Source organism: Erythrolamprus reginae, chromosome 2 (assembly GCF_031021105.1).
Source record: "Erythrolamprus reginae isolate rEryReg1 chromosome 2, rEryReg1.hap1, whole genome shotgun sequence".
In the NCBI taxonomy this organism is placed as follows: domain Eukaryota; kingdom Metazoa; phylum Chordata; class Lepidosauria; order Squamata; family Dipsadidae; genus Erythrolamprus; species Erythrolamprus reginae.
The window spans coordinates 4,420,751-4,439,863 of NC_091951.1; the positions used below are offsets into that span (position 1 = coordinate 4,420,751).

The window sequence follows — 19,113 nt, forward strand, 5'->3', positions numbered from 1 at the left end:
TATCGGGTTCTCTGCCTTTGTACAGTTTCTCCCCAGTGTGAATCCTTTCATGGGAAATAAGTTGCCTGCTTGATCTAAAACATGTTCCACATTCTAAACATTTGCAAGGATTCTCTTTTGTGTAAATCACTTTTTGAGATTTAAGGAACTTATTTCCAAGAGAAGGAATGAAGGTCTCATAATTTTGTTCTTTTTGTCGTCTTATATCATCTTCTCTTATGTTTTGGCTTAAATTGTGTTCTTTTATTTGTAATTTAGCTTTCATTAGCTTCACATTTTTCCCAATGTATTTTTTCCTTATTTTCTCCTGTTGGGGATAAATGTCTTGCATCGGAGTATCAGTGGAAGATGACCTTTTCTTATTCCAACCATTTGACTGGTTTCCATCATGGGTTTCAAATTCCATTTTAATTCCAAACTTCTCCATTCCATTTTTAGCATTAATCACTTGGACCAATTCACGGGAATCTTGATTCTCCTGCACATTATTACCTTCAAAGCAAAAGAGAAACGAAAATGATAATAAGGTTAGAGAAAAAGATCAAACTGTAGAAAATGAAGTGAATTTCCTTCTGAATTTTTCCAAAATTCCATTAGGTTGTTTGTTTGTACGCTTACAGTACTTTGATATAGGCAGGATGATTTCCATATTCATGAGTCCTGAAAGCTTTGAAAAAATCTAGAAAACATTTGTTTCTTTACAACTATCTATATAACTAAAATCTCAATGAAAGTCTTTTTTGAGTCAATGAATAATCAGGGGAAACAACCAAGGAATAAGGAAAATAAGGAATAAGGGTTAATTTCAGCACAGACCAGTGAGAACTGATACACTTTTGAAAAAAGCTTTCTTCCCCGGTGTAACTTGAAGCAGCTGATCTAAAGCATCTGTCTGGCAGGAAGGACTCCTATTTGGCCTGTTCCTTGATCCCAACGATGAGACTTTGGAGTGAAGTCTCTCGCTTGAAGCCTCCCATTCCTTTGTAAATGATCTTCAGGCTGAGACTGGAAAGGCTAGGCTTCAAGAATGGCTACTTTGCTGCCACAAAGTCTCATCGGTTTGGAAGGCTTTTTGATCAGATCTGGTTCAGGATTCTGTTTGCGGAGAACAGAGGCTTAAACCACTTTAGGGCGAGATCACACAAGACCAGAAGTGAAAGATCTAACATTAATGATCTCACTCTGCAGTACTTTAAGCCTGTATTATACTATTCATGAATTATTATTTTTATTATTATTTATTAGATTTGTATGCCGCCCCTCTCCGAAGACTCGGGGCAGCTAACAACAGTAATAAGAAACAGTGTAACAATGAGACAAATCTAATAAAAAAATATATAAAACCCCCAACAATTAAAACCATACAGTACATACATACAAAACATGAAATATAAAAAGCCTGGGGGAGATGTCTTAGTTCCCCTATGCCTGGCGATACAGGTGGGTCTTGAGTAACTTGCGAAAGACAAGGAGGGTGGGGGCTGTTCTAATCTCCGGGGGCGAGTTGGTTCCAGAGGGCCGGGGCCGCCAAAGAGAAGGCTTTTCCCCTGTCGCCCACCAAATGACATTGTTTGGTCGACGGGACCCGGAGAAGGCCAACTCTGTGGGACCTTATTGGCCGCTGGGATTCGTGCGGTAGAAGGCGGTTCCGGAGGTATTCTGGTCCAATGCCATGTAGGGCTTTAAAGGTCATTACCAACACTTTGAATTGTGACTGGAAACTGATCGGCAGCCAGTGTAGACCACGGAGTGTTGTTGAAATGTGGGCGAATCAGGGAAGCTCCACGATAGCTCTCGCGGCCGCATTCTGCACAATCTGAAGTTTCCGAACACTTTTCAAAGGTAGCCCCATGTAGAGAGCGTTGCAGTAATCGAACCTCGAGGTGATGAGGGCATGAGCGACTGTGAGCAATGACTCCCTGTCTAAGTAGGGCCGCAACTGGTGCACCAGGCGAACCTGGGCAAACGCCCTCCTTGCCACAGCCGAAAGATGATGTTCCAATGTTAGCTGTGGATCAAGGAGGACGCCCAAGTTGCGAACCCTCTCTGAGGGAGTCAATAATTCCCCCCCCCCCCCAGGGTAATGGATGGACAGATGGAATTGTCCTTGGGAGGCAAAACCCACAGCCACTCTGTCTTGTCTGGATTGAGTTTGAGCTTGTTGACACCCATCCAGACCCCAACAGCCTCCAGGCACCGGCACATCACTTCCACTGCTTCGCTGACTGGACATGGGGTGGAGATGTATAACTGGGTATCATCAGCATATTGATGATACCTCACCCCATGCCCTTGGATGATCTCACGCAGCGGTTTCATGTAGATATTAAATAGCAGGGAGGAGAGGACTGACCCCTGAAGCACCCCACAAGGGAGAGACCTAGAGGTTGACTTCTGACCCCCCACTAACACTGACTGCGACCGACCAGAGAAGTAGGAGGAGAACCACTGAAGAACAGTGCCTCCCACTCCCAGCCCCTCCAGCTGGCGCAGAAGGATACCATGGTCGATGGTATTGAAAGCCGCTGAGAGGTCAAGAAGCACCAGGACAGAGGACAAGCCCCTATCCTGGGCCCGCCAGAGATCATCCATCAATGTGACCAAAGCAGTTTCCGTGCTGTAGCTGGGCCTGAATCCAGACTGCTGAGGGCCTAGATAATCGGCTTCTTCCAAGGATCGCTGGAGTTGGAGCGCCACCACCTTCTCAACAACCTTCCCCATAAAGGGAAGGTTGGAGACTGGACGGTAGTTGTTGAGCACGGCTGGGTCCAGGGAAGGCTTCTTGAGAAGGGGGCACAAAAGTGCCTCCTTATAAGGAGTCAGGAAGGACCCCCTCCCCAAGGAGGTGTTGACAATCTCCTGGACCCAGCTCTGTGTCACCTCTCGGCCAGCCAAAACCAATCAAGAGGGGCACGGATCCAGTAAACAGGTGGTGGAGCTCACAGCTCCAATGGCCTGGTCCACTTCATCAGGTGTCACCAAGTCAAACTCCTCCCATACGGATGGACAAAGACGTTTATCCCCTAGTCACCTCGACTGACTCATTGTCAGCCGATACTGCTATACAATTGGAGTCGAGGTCCGCCCGGATCCGAGCGACTTTATCAGCGAAAAATGAGTTAAATTCCTCGATACTGCCCTGCAAGGGCTTGCCAACTCACCCTTGATTTAGAAGGGAGCAGGTCACCCTAAACAGGGCGGCCAGGCGAGATTCCGCTGATGCAATCAAGGCGGCATGGTACGTGCATCTTGCTGCCTTGAGCACCACTTTGTAGGTCTTAATAAAAGCTCTCAGAAGTGTTCGATCGTTTTCGGACATACTCTTTCTCCATCGCTTCTCTAGACGTCTCTTCTGGCGTTTCAACTCCCGGAGCTCCTTGTTAAACCACGGAGCTCTACGGGGTCTACTGCCACAGAGAGGTCGCAGTGGCGCAATTCGCTCAAGAGCCTCCACTGCAGCCTTGTTCCAGGCCTCAGCAAGAGACTCCGTCGAATTGGGAGAGACAATGGTAACTAGATCAGTCAATGAGTAGGCATAACAACTAAGTCAGCCAATGGGAGTTGTACATTTCTGTGCAGACAATGGGGGTTAAACATTTCTGAATCTGTGCAGAGAATCAAAACTGGAAAGCTTAAGCTTAAGGATGAGTGTGGCTCGGTCCACTCTGTTCTCTCTGTTTGAAATGAAACTAACTCTCCTGTTACTTGAAGAAATAATCTGCTAGTGGTATTGTAAATTCATCTGTTGTTATGTTTACAAAGAAGTTATTGAATACATCTGAATCAGTCATCTGTGTGTGCTTCTGGTTTTAAATTTTGCAACAAACTCTAACGAAACTGAGGATTGCATAAGTACTGTAGCGCAACATCATGTCAGAGCAGAAGTGCCAGATTTCCACTAGTTATCTTGTGTATCTCTCACTACTTTAAGCCTTAAGTACTTACGAGAGGGCTAGGTCGGAACTGTCGGAACTCGGGGATTACCTGTACCCTAGGATGTTCTGTGTAACACTGGTTAAAGCCTTTGTTCTTGAACTGGATTGGGAGAATGCTCTTCCGTAGCCTGAGCCTGAAACTTCTGTTCTCACACAATTTGGAGAGGTTTCAGAGGACAAATGACAACACATTCTTCTCACATGACCTCCAGAGGACACATAAAAGCACACCCCATTCTTCTCAGTCTCCACAGATAAGTTCAAATAGAAATGGAAAAATACAGATAAGAAACAACACAGAAAGCATCCAAGCAACGAGACATTGATTCTTTCCTTCCTAGGGATATCAGAAGGCTAGATACTTGCCTTTTCCCATCCAGGAAATGATATCTGATTACTGATGTTTTAATAAAAAGTAACTATAATCTATCTTCTTGAACTCTCTGATTGGAGACAAGATAATCCCAGCGACCGATTAGGTCCCACAGAGTTGGCCTTCTCCGGGTCCCGTCGACTAAGCAACGTCGTTTGGCGGGTCCCACGGGAAGAGCCTTCTCTGTGGCGGCCCCGACCCTCTGGAACCAGCTCCCCCCTGAGATTAGAACTGCCCCCACCATCCTTGCCTTCCGCAAACTCCTTAAAACCCACCTCTGCCGTCAGGCATGAGGAAACTGAAATATCTTCCCCAGGCCTATACTGTTTATGTATGGTATGTTGTGTGCATGTTTTTCTTAAACTATGGGTTTTTAGCTTTCTAATTATTGAATTTATATTATATATTGTTTTCTGTTACTGTTGTGAGCCGCCCCGAGTCTGCGGAGAGGGGCGGCATACAAATTTAATAAATAAATAAATAAATAAATAATTCTTACAGAGAGAGATCACATTCCTATAGTTTTCAAGCATGACTTCGAAATGCAGCGATTTTTGGTCAGGATCCAGCTGAGACCATTCCTCCTCAGAGAAATACACAGCCACCTCCTCAAAGGACACAAGACTCTCCTGGACACAGAAAAATGAAGAGAAGAGGAGTATTCGCAACACCTGCTCAACTTCATCAATGATTTAGACAGGGGGATAGAAGAGGACCTCACCAGCACAATTGAGAAGATAGCACATAAAAAGGTTTCTGAACAAATTCATCCACGTTGATCAAAACGGTTTTTTGACCAAAAGGCAAATAAGAAATAATACGAGGATGATACGAGGTGTATTAGGATATTATGAATTGCATAGTGAGACACAAGCGGCATTGATATTTCTAGAGGTACAAAAGGCCTTTTAAAATGTTAATTGGTTACTTCAGTAATGCAACTTAAAAGGTGAAACTAATATATGAGAGAGACTCATTACCTGCAAAGCAAGATAATTCAAGCCGTAATTTATCATAATTGTGATGATTATGGCGTACAGCTCATGAAAGCCCAAATCCACAATCACAGAAAATGAACATGTTACCAAAATATCCAGAAGAATTAGAGAAGGAATGATTTGAAAATTTGAACAAAACAATAGCCAAATTTATCTGGCAAGGGAAGAGGTCTAGAATTAAACTAAAATTACTACAAGAATCTAAAGACAGAGGAGGGTTCGGCTTGCCTGATTGGGAAGGATATTAGCCGCCCTGAATCCTCGGAGAGGGGCGGCATACAAATCCAATTAATAAATAAAATATTGCCAAGCTGCCTTACTCACTTGGGTGAGAGAGTGGATAAGCTTAGGGGCTACCTTTGAAAAGTGTTTGGAAACTTCAGATCGTGCAGAATGCAGCTGCAAGAGCAATCATGGGCTTCCCTAAATATGCCCATGTCACACCAACGCTCCGCAGTCTGCATTGGTTGCCGATCAGTTTCCTGTCACAATTCAAAGTGTTGGTTATGACCTATAAAGCCCTTCATGGCATCAGACCAGATTATCTGCTGCACGAATCCCAGCAACCAGTTAGGGCCCACAGAGTGGGTCTTCTCCGGGTCCCATTGACTAAACAATGTTGCTTAGCGGTGCCCAGGGGGAAAAGCCCCGGCCCTCTGGAAGCAACTCCCCCCAGAGATTAGAATTGCCCCCACCCTCCTTGCCTTTCATAAGCTGCTTAAAACCCACCTCTGCCGCCAGGCATGGGGGAATTGAGATACACTTTCCCCCTAGGCCTTTACAATTTTATGCATGGTATGTCTGTATGTATGATTGGTTTTTATAATAATGGTTTTTTAACTGTTTTTGGTATTGGATTATTGTTATATGCTGTTTTATTACTGTTGTTAGCTGCCCCGAGTCTGCGGAGAGGGGCGGCATACAAATCCAATAAATAATAATACTAATAATAATAATAATAATTAAAAAAAAACCCAGAAGATTACTAATGTTGGAAGCATTTTGTGGGATGGGAGACATAGAACTCCTCCGTACTTCCACAAGCATCATATCAGATAAGTTCTGCTTGAGGTTTGGACACAAGTTAAAATTTTACTAGGGACAGATGAAAAGGCGATAATGAAAGCTTATCAATATCTATGGCGGACAAGCAAGTGAAGGAAAAGAAGATAATGTGGGTCCAAAACTTTGGTTATAGCATTGAGGAACCTTGGGTCCTCGGAAAGGGGTGGCATACATGTCAAATGAATGAATGAATGAATGAATGAATGAATGAATGAATGAATAAAAAAATAAATTGAACTGGACAGAAGGCAAGACCTATGGAAGAGAAACAGGAAATTAACATTAGCCAATGCAGCACTTCCAATAGGAGAAGGGAAGAAAGCAGAATTACATGACAAAAAGTGGATTCTTACATCAGGAACAGAACCTCAAGGTCCCCAATATCCATCAGTGAGGTTGAGCGAGAAATCAGTGGAACAATGACCTACAAGAATTGGTGGGACATTGCCAGATATTATCAATGTCAGAGAAGTTTGGAAAGGAGGGGTGAAGTATTCAAACACATTCTCTATTCCCTTTTGAGCTCTCACCTGCAACTCAACTTGCTCCTTCTTCTCTTCTGCCTGACTCAGGAGGAAGCCTTCCACCAGGGCCACCGCTTGGGAGCTGGTCTCTGCTCCACACTCTCGCACCCAGCTCTCCAGCTCTGGGGGCAGAAGAGCCAGGAACTGCTCCAGAACAACAAGGTCCAGCATCTGGGCTTTGGTGTGCTTTTCTGATCTCAGCCATCGCCTGCTAAAGTCATGGAGGTGGCTGCAAAATCCTCGAGGACCTTCAGCCTCCTGGCATTGGATGAACTTCCAGGGCTGAACTTCTGAAGGGAGGATGGTTTCTTCTTTCAGGATCTTCTGCCCAGGTCCTCTCCAGAGCTTCCCAGGCTGAACAGCTGAAGGGCCTTTCCCACTTTCCTGATTTACGAAAGCATGTGTCTCCATTCTTCTCTCTTCTGCAGATAACTCCAAATGGGTCCAAGGACTCTTGTGGGTCTCCAGGTGGCTTTTCCTTCACAGGACCATTTCTAGGGCTGCAGGACTGATCCCTGCAAGTTATTCTGCTCTCTTTTTCCCACCAAGAGAAAATTTTCCCATGCAAAGATTTCAAATTCCTTCCAGTTTTGTATCTGAGATGGAAGAAAAAAAATAAATATCAAAAATTAGACCTTCACCCAACCTGTCTGGAGCTCCAAGCGGCTCATCCCAGCGCAAGGCCGAGGTCTCCCGCCCACCGCCACCACCGAGCAGGGCCGGGAAGGAGGCAGCTGGAGCGGCAGCCCTGCTTCTCTCCCCCTCGAGGAGCCTGGTGAGAATCCTGCCTCCTCCTCGACCACCTCTCCTCTCCTGCCGGGTCGACCCTCTTCTCCCCCCACTCGGCCTCTGCGCCGGATACGGGGCCAGAAGGGACCTCCCGATCCACGCCGCCTTCCAGGCATCCCCCTGTATGGAGAGGGCGGTTGGGGAACATGGGGCCCGGGCTGGAAGCCGGAGGAGGGCCGGGATCTCCCCGTCTTCCGCCTTTGCCCGGGAAGAGCCCCCAACTCACCGGGGCACGTCTGGATCTCTCGCCGCCAGCCTCTCCCGCAACCTCTCCGCAGGCGCAGATCCACATGGGTTAAGGACAGCGAGTGCGGTACCCTAGAGCGGCAAGCGTTTGTGATGTCACCTTCCACCCCGGCCTCCCCTAAAAAGATAGCCGTGACGTTCGCCCTCCAGTGGACCAATAGGGAAGCTACGGGAATTACTTTTTCTTGGCGGAGAGCGCCCCCTGGTAGATTTGCCGCCAACAGCCAGGATTGTAGAAAGGGCGGGAAACAGGAGCGCGTCTGAGGGGAAGGGACGAGAATGGCGGGCTTGGGAGTAAGAGGAAAGGCCCTTCTCAATGGCTATCTGCCCGACAGAGGCTTTGAATTTCCGGAGGCAGAAATTTCTCCCTCCTGTCCAGCAACTGTCTCTTGAAATGGAGAAAAAATCTGTCTGGAGGAATTGAACTCGCTTCCCTCAAGAGCAGCCCCCTGGAAGGCTGGGCAGAGATTGTGGGAGGCCCCAAAAGGGTCCAAATCCTGTCAGAAACAGGATCAGTGGTCAGAAGAGAAGTATCAGGAGCCAGCTTGTGACTTGCTGTTTTTGGGAACTCCCGCCTGACTGGGAGGCAGATGGGACACAGGCAGGAAGGCCACAATCAGGAAAATGATTTTAATTCATTTCTTTTTTTAAAAATTTCTTTAGCTCAATACATGCAACTGCCCTTCTCAAATTGTTTCATTTAACCACATTTGGAGTTGACAATGATACACAGGATAGTTGCATTGAGCAAAATATTTTTTTTTCCAGAGTAAATTTCATTTTTTTCCTTCCACATCATATAATACAAAAAGTCATATACAGTACTTTCTCTTTTGTTATAATAAAATAGTGTTTGACTAGTACATCTTGTATAATCAAATTATACATTCTTAAATCCCATCTATTTAATTTAATGTATTTAGTTACACACCCCTCATTCCTTTCTTTCTAACTTCGTCATCCAGATAAATCTCAATTAATGTCTAATCAAGTCCATCATTAATATTCCTTAAACTATTTGTAAAATCTAAATCTTTCGGATCTTATAATCTTAATGTCAAAGCCATTGTGCCTTCTTCCCTCTAGTAAAAATCTCAAAACAAACTAAAAATTTACTCTAAATTTATCAATATAAAAATTATGTACTTTATCAATTTAAAAAACATACATTTAAATTCATTACTTATTATTATACCATTATTACATTTCATCAAGCCCCTCTTAATAAGCTGAAATTAAGCAATAAAAACAAATACTTTGATTTACAAATCTATAAACCCCATTTAACACACTAGTCCAAATTAAACAAACCTTAGAAGTCGAAATTAAGCCTACTTAAGTCACTTTAATATATTTCAATTGATTTATTGGATTTATATGCCGCCCCTCTCCGCAAACTCGGGGCGGCTCACAACAAGGTAAAAACAATACATAATAACAAATCTAATACCCACCAATCCAATTACAATTTAAGCTAAAAAATTCATTAAAAAACAACCCCAGAATATTAAAAAACAAGCACACAATCAATCTAACACCAAAACAACATGGGCAAGGGGGAGATGTTTCAGTTCCCCCATGCCTGACGGCAGAGGTGGGTTTTAAGGAGTTTGCGAAAGGCAAGGAGGATGGGGGCAATCCTAATAGGGGGGGAGGTGGTTCCAGAGGGTCGGAGCCACCACAGAGAAGGCTCCTTCCCTGGGTCCCGCCAGACAGCATTGTTTAGTCGACGGGACCCAGAGAAGGCCAACTCTTTGGGACCGAACCGGTCGCTGGGATTCGTGCGGCAGAAGGCGGTCCCGGAGATAATTACCGGTAGTTACACAGTGACTGGGTTTATCCCCTTTACTATGGGAAGACGGTCCAAAAAATTTGGTCCTAGTTTTTTTGCTGGGCATGCTCAATCGAATGTATTTAGCTAATAAAGAAACTTTATCCCTCACTCTAAAGGAGGGAAAATCCCTTTGTCTGTGTAAAACAGTATAAGTGTAAAACAGTACAGTGTTATCTCTACTTTAGAACGCCTCTACTTAAGAACTTTTCTAGATAAGAACCGGATGTTCAAGATTTTTTTGCCTCTTCTTAAGAACCATTTTCTACTTAAGAACCCGAGCCCGGAAAAATTTCCCAGGAAATTTGAGAGTGGCACGAAGGGCCATCCAGTTTCCTGCCATTACCCCTTTAATCCCGTCCATCTTGGGCTTTTCTGAGATGCCAGAGGAGCCTTTCAGTGGTGCATAGGGAGGCTTTGGCAGTCCAGAGCAAACAAAGCATTTTCTTTTCTCTGAATGCTTGGACAGGTACCACTGTATAAGTCCTCAGAGAGGGGTGGCATAAAAGTCCAGTAGATTAGATAGATAGATAGATAGATAGATAGATAGATAGATAGATAGATAGATAGATAGATAGATAGATAGATAGATAGATAAATGTTGTTTACCTTCACCCTTATTGTGTGAGCACCCCTCTGTAAATGGCTTGGCTCATTACAAATAAAACAAAGGAACATCCCTTTTATTCTTAAAGTTGGATCTCCTGACTAGCCACATAATTTAATTCCACTTTGCCTTTATTCTCATGATGGTAACTTTGCTGCTTACGGTATTCCGCTCTAGTGAGACCCAGAATTTCTTCAAACCTAATATCCCTTCCATTAAGGGTAGACACAAAGGCTGAATATGTCTCAGGCAATGAGCTTAATAGCTGCCTGATTTTTATTTCTTCTTCCAATATGGTGCCAACTGTTGCTAGTTTGTCAATTCAATTTAATAATCTTTCCATATGTTGTTCCATGAGTGCATGTTCTTGTAGTTTAGCAGAAAATAATTCTCTGCACAGAGCAACTTTACTGCCTCTAAGTATTCCACATTTGGAATACAGTGATCCCCCGTTTATTGCGTCCCCAACCATTGCGAACAGGGTACTTCGCTATTTTTCAACCCGGAAGTCAAAAATACCATCTACGCATGCGTGCCGGGCACGCATGCGTAGATGGCAGCGGCTTCCCTGGGTCTTCCCCCTCTTGCTGGCGTCAGCGAGGAGTTTCCCCACCGCCCACGCAAACTCCTCGCTGCCACCCGCCCTTCGCCCGCCCACGCCGTTCATTCTCGCCGCTTTTGAGCTGAGTCCGGGAGCGAATTCGCTCCCGGACTCAGCTCAAAAGCGCCGATAGCAAGCGGCAAGGAACGGCTTGTCTCGGCGCTTTCGAGCTGAGTCCGGTCAGCTCGAAAGCGCCGAGACAAGCCGTTCCTTGCCGCTTGCTATCGGCGCTTTTGAGCTGAGTCCGGAAGCGAATTCGCTTCCGGACTCAGCTCAAAAGCGCCGATAGCAAGCGGCAAGGAACGGCTTGTCTCGGCGCTTTCGAGCTGAGTCCGGTCAGCTCGAAAGCGCCGAGACAAGCCGTTCCTTGCCGCTTGCTATCGGCGCTTTTGAGCTGAGTCCGGAAGCGAATTCGCTTCCGGACTCAGCTCAAAAGCGCCGAGAGCCAGCGCCCCCCGGACCCCCAACCCGGGTTTGGGGGGCTGCTAGGAAGCCCTCCATGCCGGCGGCAAACAGCCGCCCCGCCCCCAATCTTCGGCTCCTCGCTAGCGCTGTGGGAGTAAAAACGCCATCTGCACATGCACAGATGGTGTTTTTACTTCCGCAGCGCTACTTCGCGAAAACCCGCTCGTTGCGGGGGGTCCTGGAACGGAACCCTCGCAACGAGCGGGGGTCTACTGTACTGTGTTCAGTTCTGGAGACCTCACCTACAAAAAGATATTGACAAAATTGAACGGGTCCAAAGACGGGCTACAAGAATGGTGGAAGGTCTTAAGCATAAAACGTATCAGGAAAGACTTAATGAACTCAATCTGTATAGTCTGGAGGACAGAAGGAAAAGGGGGGACATGATCGAAACATTTAAATATGTTAAAGGGTTAGATAAGGTCCAGGAGGGAAGTGTTTTTAATAGGAGAGTGAACACAAGAACAAGGGGACACAATCTGAAGTTAGTTGGGGGAAAGATCAAAAGCAACGTGAGAAAATATTATTTGATTGAAAGAGTAGTAGATCCTTGGAACAAACTTCCAGCAGACATGGTTGGTAAATCCACAGTAACTGAATTTAAACATGCCTGGAATAAACATACTGTATATCCATTGTAAGATAAAATACAGGAAATAGTATAAGGGGAGACTAGATGGACCTTGAGGTCTTTTTCTGCCGTCAGTCTTCTGTGTTTCTATGTACTGTATCTTGTTCTCCAAAAGCTTTTTGCATCTTTAGTTGTCTTCTGGCCCTTCACATAAACTGACAGTTTGTAAGTGTGCTAATAATAAATCCAATTAATTAATAGTTATTTTTTAAAAATCCAATAAATAAATAAGTTATTTGCTTTTCCGTCTGCTAAATCCCATTTCACACTTTCATCACCACTATTAGGTTTGTCTTTACTCAAAGAAATACCTGCATTTTCCTCCTCAAGTTGGTGGTCAATTCTAAAAAGCCAAGCATTAAAATTTTCAATAATAGCCCTTCTCCAAGCCATCTTAAGAGGGTTACAGCTTAGGAGGAATTGTTAAGCAAAAAGCATCCTTTGCTGGTTTCTTTATAACCAAAAGGCTTTTCATGCCTCTCAACATACTACTACTACTACTACTACTACTACTACTACTACTACTACTACTATTATTATTATTATTATTATTATTATTATTATTAATTGGATTTGTATGCCGCCCCTCTCCGCAGACTCGGGGTGGCTAACAACAATGATAAAAAAACCAACATGTAACAATCCAATTTAATAAAACAACTAAAAACCCTTATTATAAAAACCAAACATACACACAAACATACCATACATAACTTGTAATGGCCTAGGGGAAGGAATATCCTAACTCCCCCATGCCTGGCGACAAAGGTGGGTCTTGAGTAATTTGCGAAAGACAGGGTGGGGGCCATTCTAATCTCTGGGGGGAGTTGATTCCAGAGGGCCGGAGCCGCCACAGAGAAGGCTCTTCCCCTGGGGCCCGCCAAACGACATTGGTTGGTTGATGGGACCCGGAGAAGGCCAACTCTGTGGGACCTTATCGGCCGCTTGGATTCGTGTGATAGAAGGCGGTTCCGGATGTATTCTGGCCCAATGCCATGTAGGGCTTTAAAGGTCATTACCAACACTTTGAATTGTGACCGGAAACTGATCGGCAGCCAGTGCAGGCCTCAAGAGTGTTACTATTCAACAAAAATTTAAAAAAATCAACCCAACCATCCTGTGCTACCATGTTCAAACTCTTGATGCAAAAGTTAAAAGAAACAGGTTTAATAAAAGACAAACCCATAAAGTACACATTACCTTTCTGAATCAACAGCAAAGTAACTATTCAAAGAAAAAGGGATTCCTTTTCTGACAATAAAACATTCTATACCAGTCGGCACCTAATGCACCATCGTGTGTGTGCCGTAAGAGGGGAAAGGAGCAACAAAATGGAGATAGCAAACTGTACGATGTGAGGGGTAGGTTATTTATTTATTTTATTTATTTATTTTGTCCAATACACAATGAGGGTTTTAGTGGGTATATATATCTATATACACATAGTAAAATACATGATGAAGGTTATAGAGGAGATACTCATAGTAAAATATATCTAAGAAAGAAGATATAGGAATAAAACATATCAATGAAAGAATAGAAGAAGAGATATAGGAATAGAAGAAAGGTATAGGAGATATAGGAGAGCAATAGGGCAGGGGACGGAAGGCACTCTAGTGCACTTGTACTCGCCCCTTACTGACCTCTTAGGAATCTGGATAGGCCAATTGTGGATAATCTAAGAGTAAAGTGTTGGGGGTTTGGGGATGACACTACGGAGTCCGGTAATGAGTTCCACGCTTCGACAACTCGGTTACTGAAGTCATATTTTTTAGTCAAGTTTGGAGCAGTTAATATTAAATTTAAATCTGTTGTGTGCTCTTGTGGTTGAAGCTGAAGTAGTCACCGACAGGCAGGACGTTGCAGCATATGATCTTGTGGGCAATACTTAGATCTTGTTTAAGGCATCTTAGTTCTAAACTTTCTAGGACCAGGATTGAAAGTCTAGTCTCATAGGGTATTCTATTTTAAGTGGAGGAGTGAAGGGCTCTTCTGGTGAAGTATCTTTGGACATTTTCAAGGGTGTTAATGTCTGAGATATGATATGGGTTCCAAACAGATAAGCTGTATTCGAGGATGGGTTACCATCAGTATGCTGAGAATACTCAGCTATACATCTTCACTCTGTGTCCACTCAGTGAAGCAGTGGAAGTAATGTACCGGTGTCTGGAGGCTGTTAGGGCCTGGATGGGTGCTAACACTCAAGTTCAACTCCGACAAGGCAGAGTGGCTGTGGGTTCTGCCTCCCAAGGACATTTCCATCTGTCCATCCATTACCCTGGGGGGGGGAGCTTTTGACCCCCTCAGAGAGGGTCTCCAACTTGGGCATCCTTGATCCACAGCTGACCTTGGAATGCTTGGCTAGACATCGACAGGTGAGAGCAGTCGGCATGCTAGATAGTGACTGGAAGGGCTTGGCTAGGGACGACCAATGAGAGTGGTCGGCACTGAAGACAACACCGCAGGCAGCGGCTGGAGCAGCTGTGCAAGACGTCAACCAGTGAGAGTGGTGGATGACGAGGTGAGCAGTTGCAATGGCCTGCCCGGATGGCAACTAAATGTGGACAGGAGAACTGAGGTTGATACGTTTAGGGAGAGACAACTCCTGAATTTTGAATGTTGAGGGTGTTTGAAGACCCTCAGCATGCCAGCCCTCCCCTCTTTTGGAATTCAGACTTAACTTTCATAGGCATGGCCTATGAACGCGGCCTACGGACATTAGCAAGGGAGGTAATGGCGGAAGGCATTTCCACCCTTCAGAATTGCAACATCTTTTGTCTGGACTGTGGCCTTAAAAATAAAATTGGCTGGTTCTATATTGAACCAGAAAGGACCCCCATTGGGGAGTGTCTGGACCGCCTTAAGAAGAACACCCCCCTACTACTATTCAACAAAAACAAAAAAGAAACCCACCCAACAATCCTGTGCTACCAAGTTAAGAATTCAAACTCTTGATACAAAAGTTAAAAGAAACAGGTTTAATAAAAGACAAACCTGTAAAATACACATTACCTTTCTGGATCAACTGCAAAGTCTGCGGAGAGGGGCGGCATACAAATCCAATAAATAATATGAAGAAAGTGCCCAAGCAACTATAGGGCTTGGGTGGAAAGATGCTAATAAATGGACGATAAAAAATTGGTGCAGGTACATGGTGGTTCACATTCACTACGAAATTATGGAAATTAGATTACATAATTATAATGAGCGCTGGTGAGACCACATTTGGAATACTGTGTTCAGTTCTGGAGACCTCACCTACAAAAAGATATTGACAAAATTGAAGGGGTCCAAAGACGGGCTACAAGAATGGTGGAAGGTCTTAAGCATAAAACGTATCAGGAAAGACTTCATGAACTCAATCTGTATAGTCTGGAGGACAGAAGGAAAGGGGGGACATGATTGAAACATTTAAATATGTTAAAGGGTTAAATAAGGTTCAGGAGGGAAGTGTTTTTAATAGGAAAATGAACAGAAGAACAAGGGGACACAATCTGAAGTTAGTTGGGGGAAAGATCAAAAGCAACGTGAGAAAATATTATTTCACTGAAAGAGTAGTAGATCCTTGGAACAAACTTCCAGCAGACGTGGTTGGGAAATCCACAGTAACTGAATTTAAACATGCCTGGGATAAACATATATCCATCCTAAGATAAAACACAGGAAATAGTATAAGGGCAGACTAGATGAACCATAAGGTCTTTTTCTGCCGTCAGTCTTCTATGTTTCTTCTATGTTTCTATGAAAATTGGCAGCAACAATGAGGCAGTGGGAAAAGGTTAAAAATCATATATTAATATTAGTAAGCCATGCAAATGTAAAAAATAAAATTCAATCACTCTATAAAGAATGAGCAATGTAACCCGGAGCTGAGGCAAATGAAAGATATAGAATTGAATCTTCCCCGGTGGAGGGACATATTATTTTGTTTGGTGATGGTACACACATTTATGTTTTTGAATTTATGTTTTTCTTTTTGTAAAAACTTTTAAAAAATCAATAAAATTTATTTTAAAAGAACAAAACAACAACAACAACAATAATAATAAAGTAACTATGCAACTAAAAAGGGATTCCTTTTCTAACAATAAAACATTCTATACAAGTGGGCACCTAATGCACCATCACATGTGTGCAGTAAGAGGGGGAAGAGATTACCATTCTGAAGTGCTTCCTATATGCCTTTGTTAGTTGGCTAGCAAAAAGTCCATCTACTTCCTCTATTTGGTTGGGTGGCCGGTAGTATCTTTCCCTCCCTTTAATATTGACCCAAATATATTCAAGATAATTTTCATCACTGTTGTGCTCCATTTCTGTAGAGGTGTAGTTATTTCTTATAAATAGTGCAACTCCACCTCCTCTTTTATTTGGTCTATTTCTTTTAAAGAATTTTAATCCCTCCAACTGTATGTATCGTCTTATGGTGAAAGATCTTTCGGCACTCCATGCATTTATACAGTTTCTCCCGTGTGGATCCTTTTATGAGAAATAAGATGATATCTTTGAGCAAAAGTCTTTCCACACTCCATGCATTTAAATGGCTTCTCCCCTGTGTGGATCTTTTTGTGCATTCTTAGGGTATTGTTATGAGCAAAGGTCTTTCCACACTCCATGCATTTATACTGCTTCTCCCGTGTGTGGATTGTGTTATGCTGAATAAGATTACCTCTTTGAGCAAACGTCTTGTCACATGCTATGCATTTAAATGGCTTCTCCCCTGTGTGGATCCTTTTGTGTCTAGTTAGGTGACTGCTATTAACAAACATCTTTCCACAGTCCATGCATTTATAGGGCTTATCCCCTGTATGGATCCTCTCATGGCAAATAAGGTTACCGCTTTGAGCAAAGGTCTTTCCACACTGCATGCATTTATATGGTTTCTGCCCGGTGTGGATCCACTTATGGGGAATAAGATAACATCTTCTAGCAAAGGTTTTTCCACACTCTATGCATTCAAATGGCTTTTCCCCGGTGTGGATCCTTTTGTGTTCTATTAGGGCAGTGATACGAGCAAATGCCTTTCCACAGTCCATGCATTTAAATGGCTTCTCCCCTGTGTGGATCCCTTTATGGGAAATAAGTTGAGCTCTATGAGTAAAGGTCTTTGCACACTCCATACATTGATATGGTTTCTCTCCTGTGTGGATCCTTTTATGGGAAATAAGATTACTTTTTTGAGCAAAGGTTTTTCCACACTCCATGCATTTATACGGTTTCTCACCTGTGTGGGTTCTCTTATGGGAAATAAGATTACATCGTTTACCAAAGGTCTTTTCACACACTATGCATTTAAATGGCTTCTCCCCTGTGTGGATCCTTTTGTGTATTCTTAGGTCACGGCTATAAGCAAAAGTCTTTCCACATTCCGTGCATTTATACAACTTCTTTACTGTATGTATCCTCTTATGGGAAATAAGACTACCTCTTTGAACAAAGGTCTTTCCGCACTCCTTGCATTTATACAGTTTCTCCCCTGTGTGGTAGTGTACTTTTAATTGTAATTTAGCTTTCATTAGCGTCCCACTTTTCCCAATGTATTTTTTCCTTGTTTTCTCCTGTTGGGCAAGATTGTCCTGCATCAGAGCATCGGTGGACTTTGAGCCTTCCTGATTCCAATCATTTGGCTGGTTTCTCACATGGCTTTCGAATTCTAGTCGAATCCCAAACTTCTCCATTTCATTATTAGCATCAATCACTTGGAACAGTTCCCATGAATCTTGATTCTCCTGCCCATTATTACCTTCAAAGCAAAAGAAAAATAAATATGCAAACAAGGTTAGAGAGAAATGGACAAAGTCAAGTGAATTTCCTTCTGAATTTTTCTGAAATTCCATTAGGTTGTTTGCATCCTTACAGTGTTGTAATATAGACTTTATTTCTATATTCCTGAGTCCTGAAAGCTTTGAAAATATCTAGAAACCCTCTCTTTCTTTATAATTACTTACGTATCTGAAATCTCAATGAAAATCTGTTTTGAGTCAAGAAACAACCAAGGAGGAATAAGGAGAAAACCTAAGATTTATTGGGGTGGGTTAATTTCCACAGAGACCTGTGAAAACTGAAACTTTGAAAAATCTTTGGAAAGTGAAAGGGGACATATTAGTTAATTCTATGACAAATATCCAGATAAGCCCAAGGGTCTCCTTGGAGGAGTGAGGGGTGGTTAAACTAATTAACCCCTTGTGATCTCTCTCTCCACCGCAGGGTATGCTATTTTCTTGAGGGGTTGCAGAGGTTGATGATAAATTAACAGTTTGCTACACTATCTATAGAAGGTCTCATGTTTATGGGAACTTGGGAGGGGCATAAGATAAGAAATGGCACAGAAAGCATCTAAGCAATGAGACATTGACTCTTTCCTTCCTAGGGGCACCAGAAGGCCAGATCCTTTCCTCTTCCCTTCTAGGAGAGGGTATTTGATTAGTGATTTTTTAAATAAAAAGTAATTACAATCTATCTTCTTGAACTATTCTGATTAGGGATAAGAAAACACTTACCGAGAGAGACCACGTTCTTATGATTTTCAAGCATGACTTCCGAATGTAGCGCTTTTTGGTCAGGATCCAGCTGAGACCATTCCTCCTCAGAGAAATACACAGCCACCTCCTCGAAGGACACAAGATTTCCCTGAACATGGAAAAAAGAAGAGAACAGGAGGATTCGCAAGATATGTTCAACTTCATCAATAATTTAGACAAGAGGATAGAAGAGGACTACATCAGCACAACTAAGGATAAAAAGGTTTCTGAGTGAATTCATCCATGTTGACCAAAATGTTTTTTTGGCAAAAAGCCAAATAAGAAATAATACAAGGACAATATTGGATGTACAGTATTAGATTATGAGGCGCATAGTGAGACACAAGCGACATTGATATTTCTAGATGCACAAAAGGCCTTTGACAACGTTAATTGGAATTTTTTGTTGAGACTATTAAGATAGATGGAATTTGGAAAAATTTTGTATAAATATGTTTAACGCAATATACTCCAAATAAGAGGCAAGAGTTATAATGATTCCTTGAGTGAGGGGTCCTTCCCGCAGCTGC

The 19,113-nt window shown here is 43.2% G+C and overlaps 1 protein-coding gene and 1 pseudogene across 1 annotated transcript; both read right to left on the minus strand.

Moving 5' to 3' along the window:
- The window catches only part of LOC139162998 (zinc finger protein 721-like), a 29,485-nt pseudogene that overhangs the window by 3,648 nt on the left and 6,724 nt on the right, over positions 1-19,113 (minus strand).
- LOC139163178 (uncharacterized) lies at positions 1,015-7,997 on the minus strand. Its single transcript, XM_070744140.1, has 6 exons — positions 7,911-7,997; positions 6,902-7,491; positions 6,725-6,795; positions 4,821-4,937; positions 3,985-4,078; positions 1,015-1,095 (listed from the first exon to the last, which is right to left on the minus strand). The coding sequence occupies exons 2-6, from the start codon at positions 7,304-7,306 to the stop codon at positions 1,015-1,017; spliced, it is 768 nt and encodes a 255-aa protein (XP_070600241.1). The 5' UTR covers positions 7,307-7,491; positions 7,911-7,997.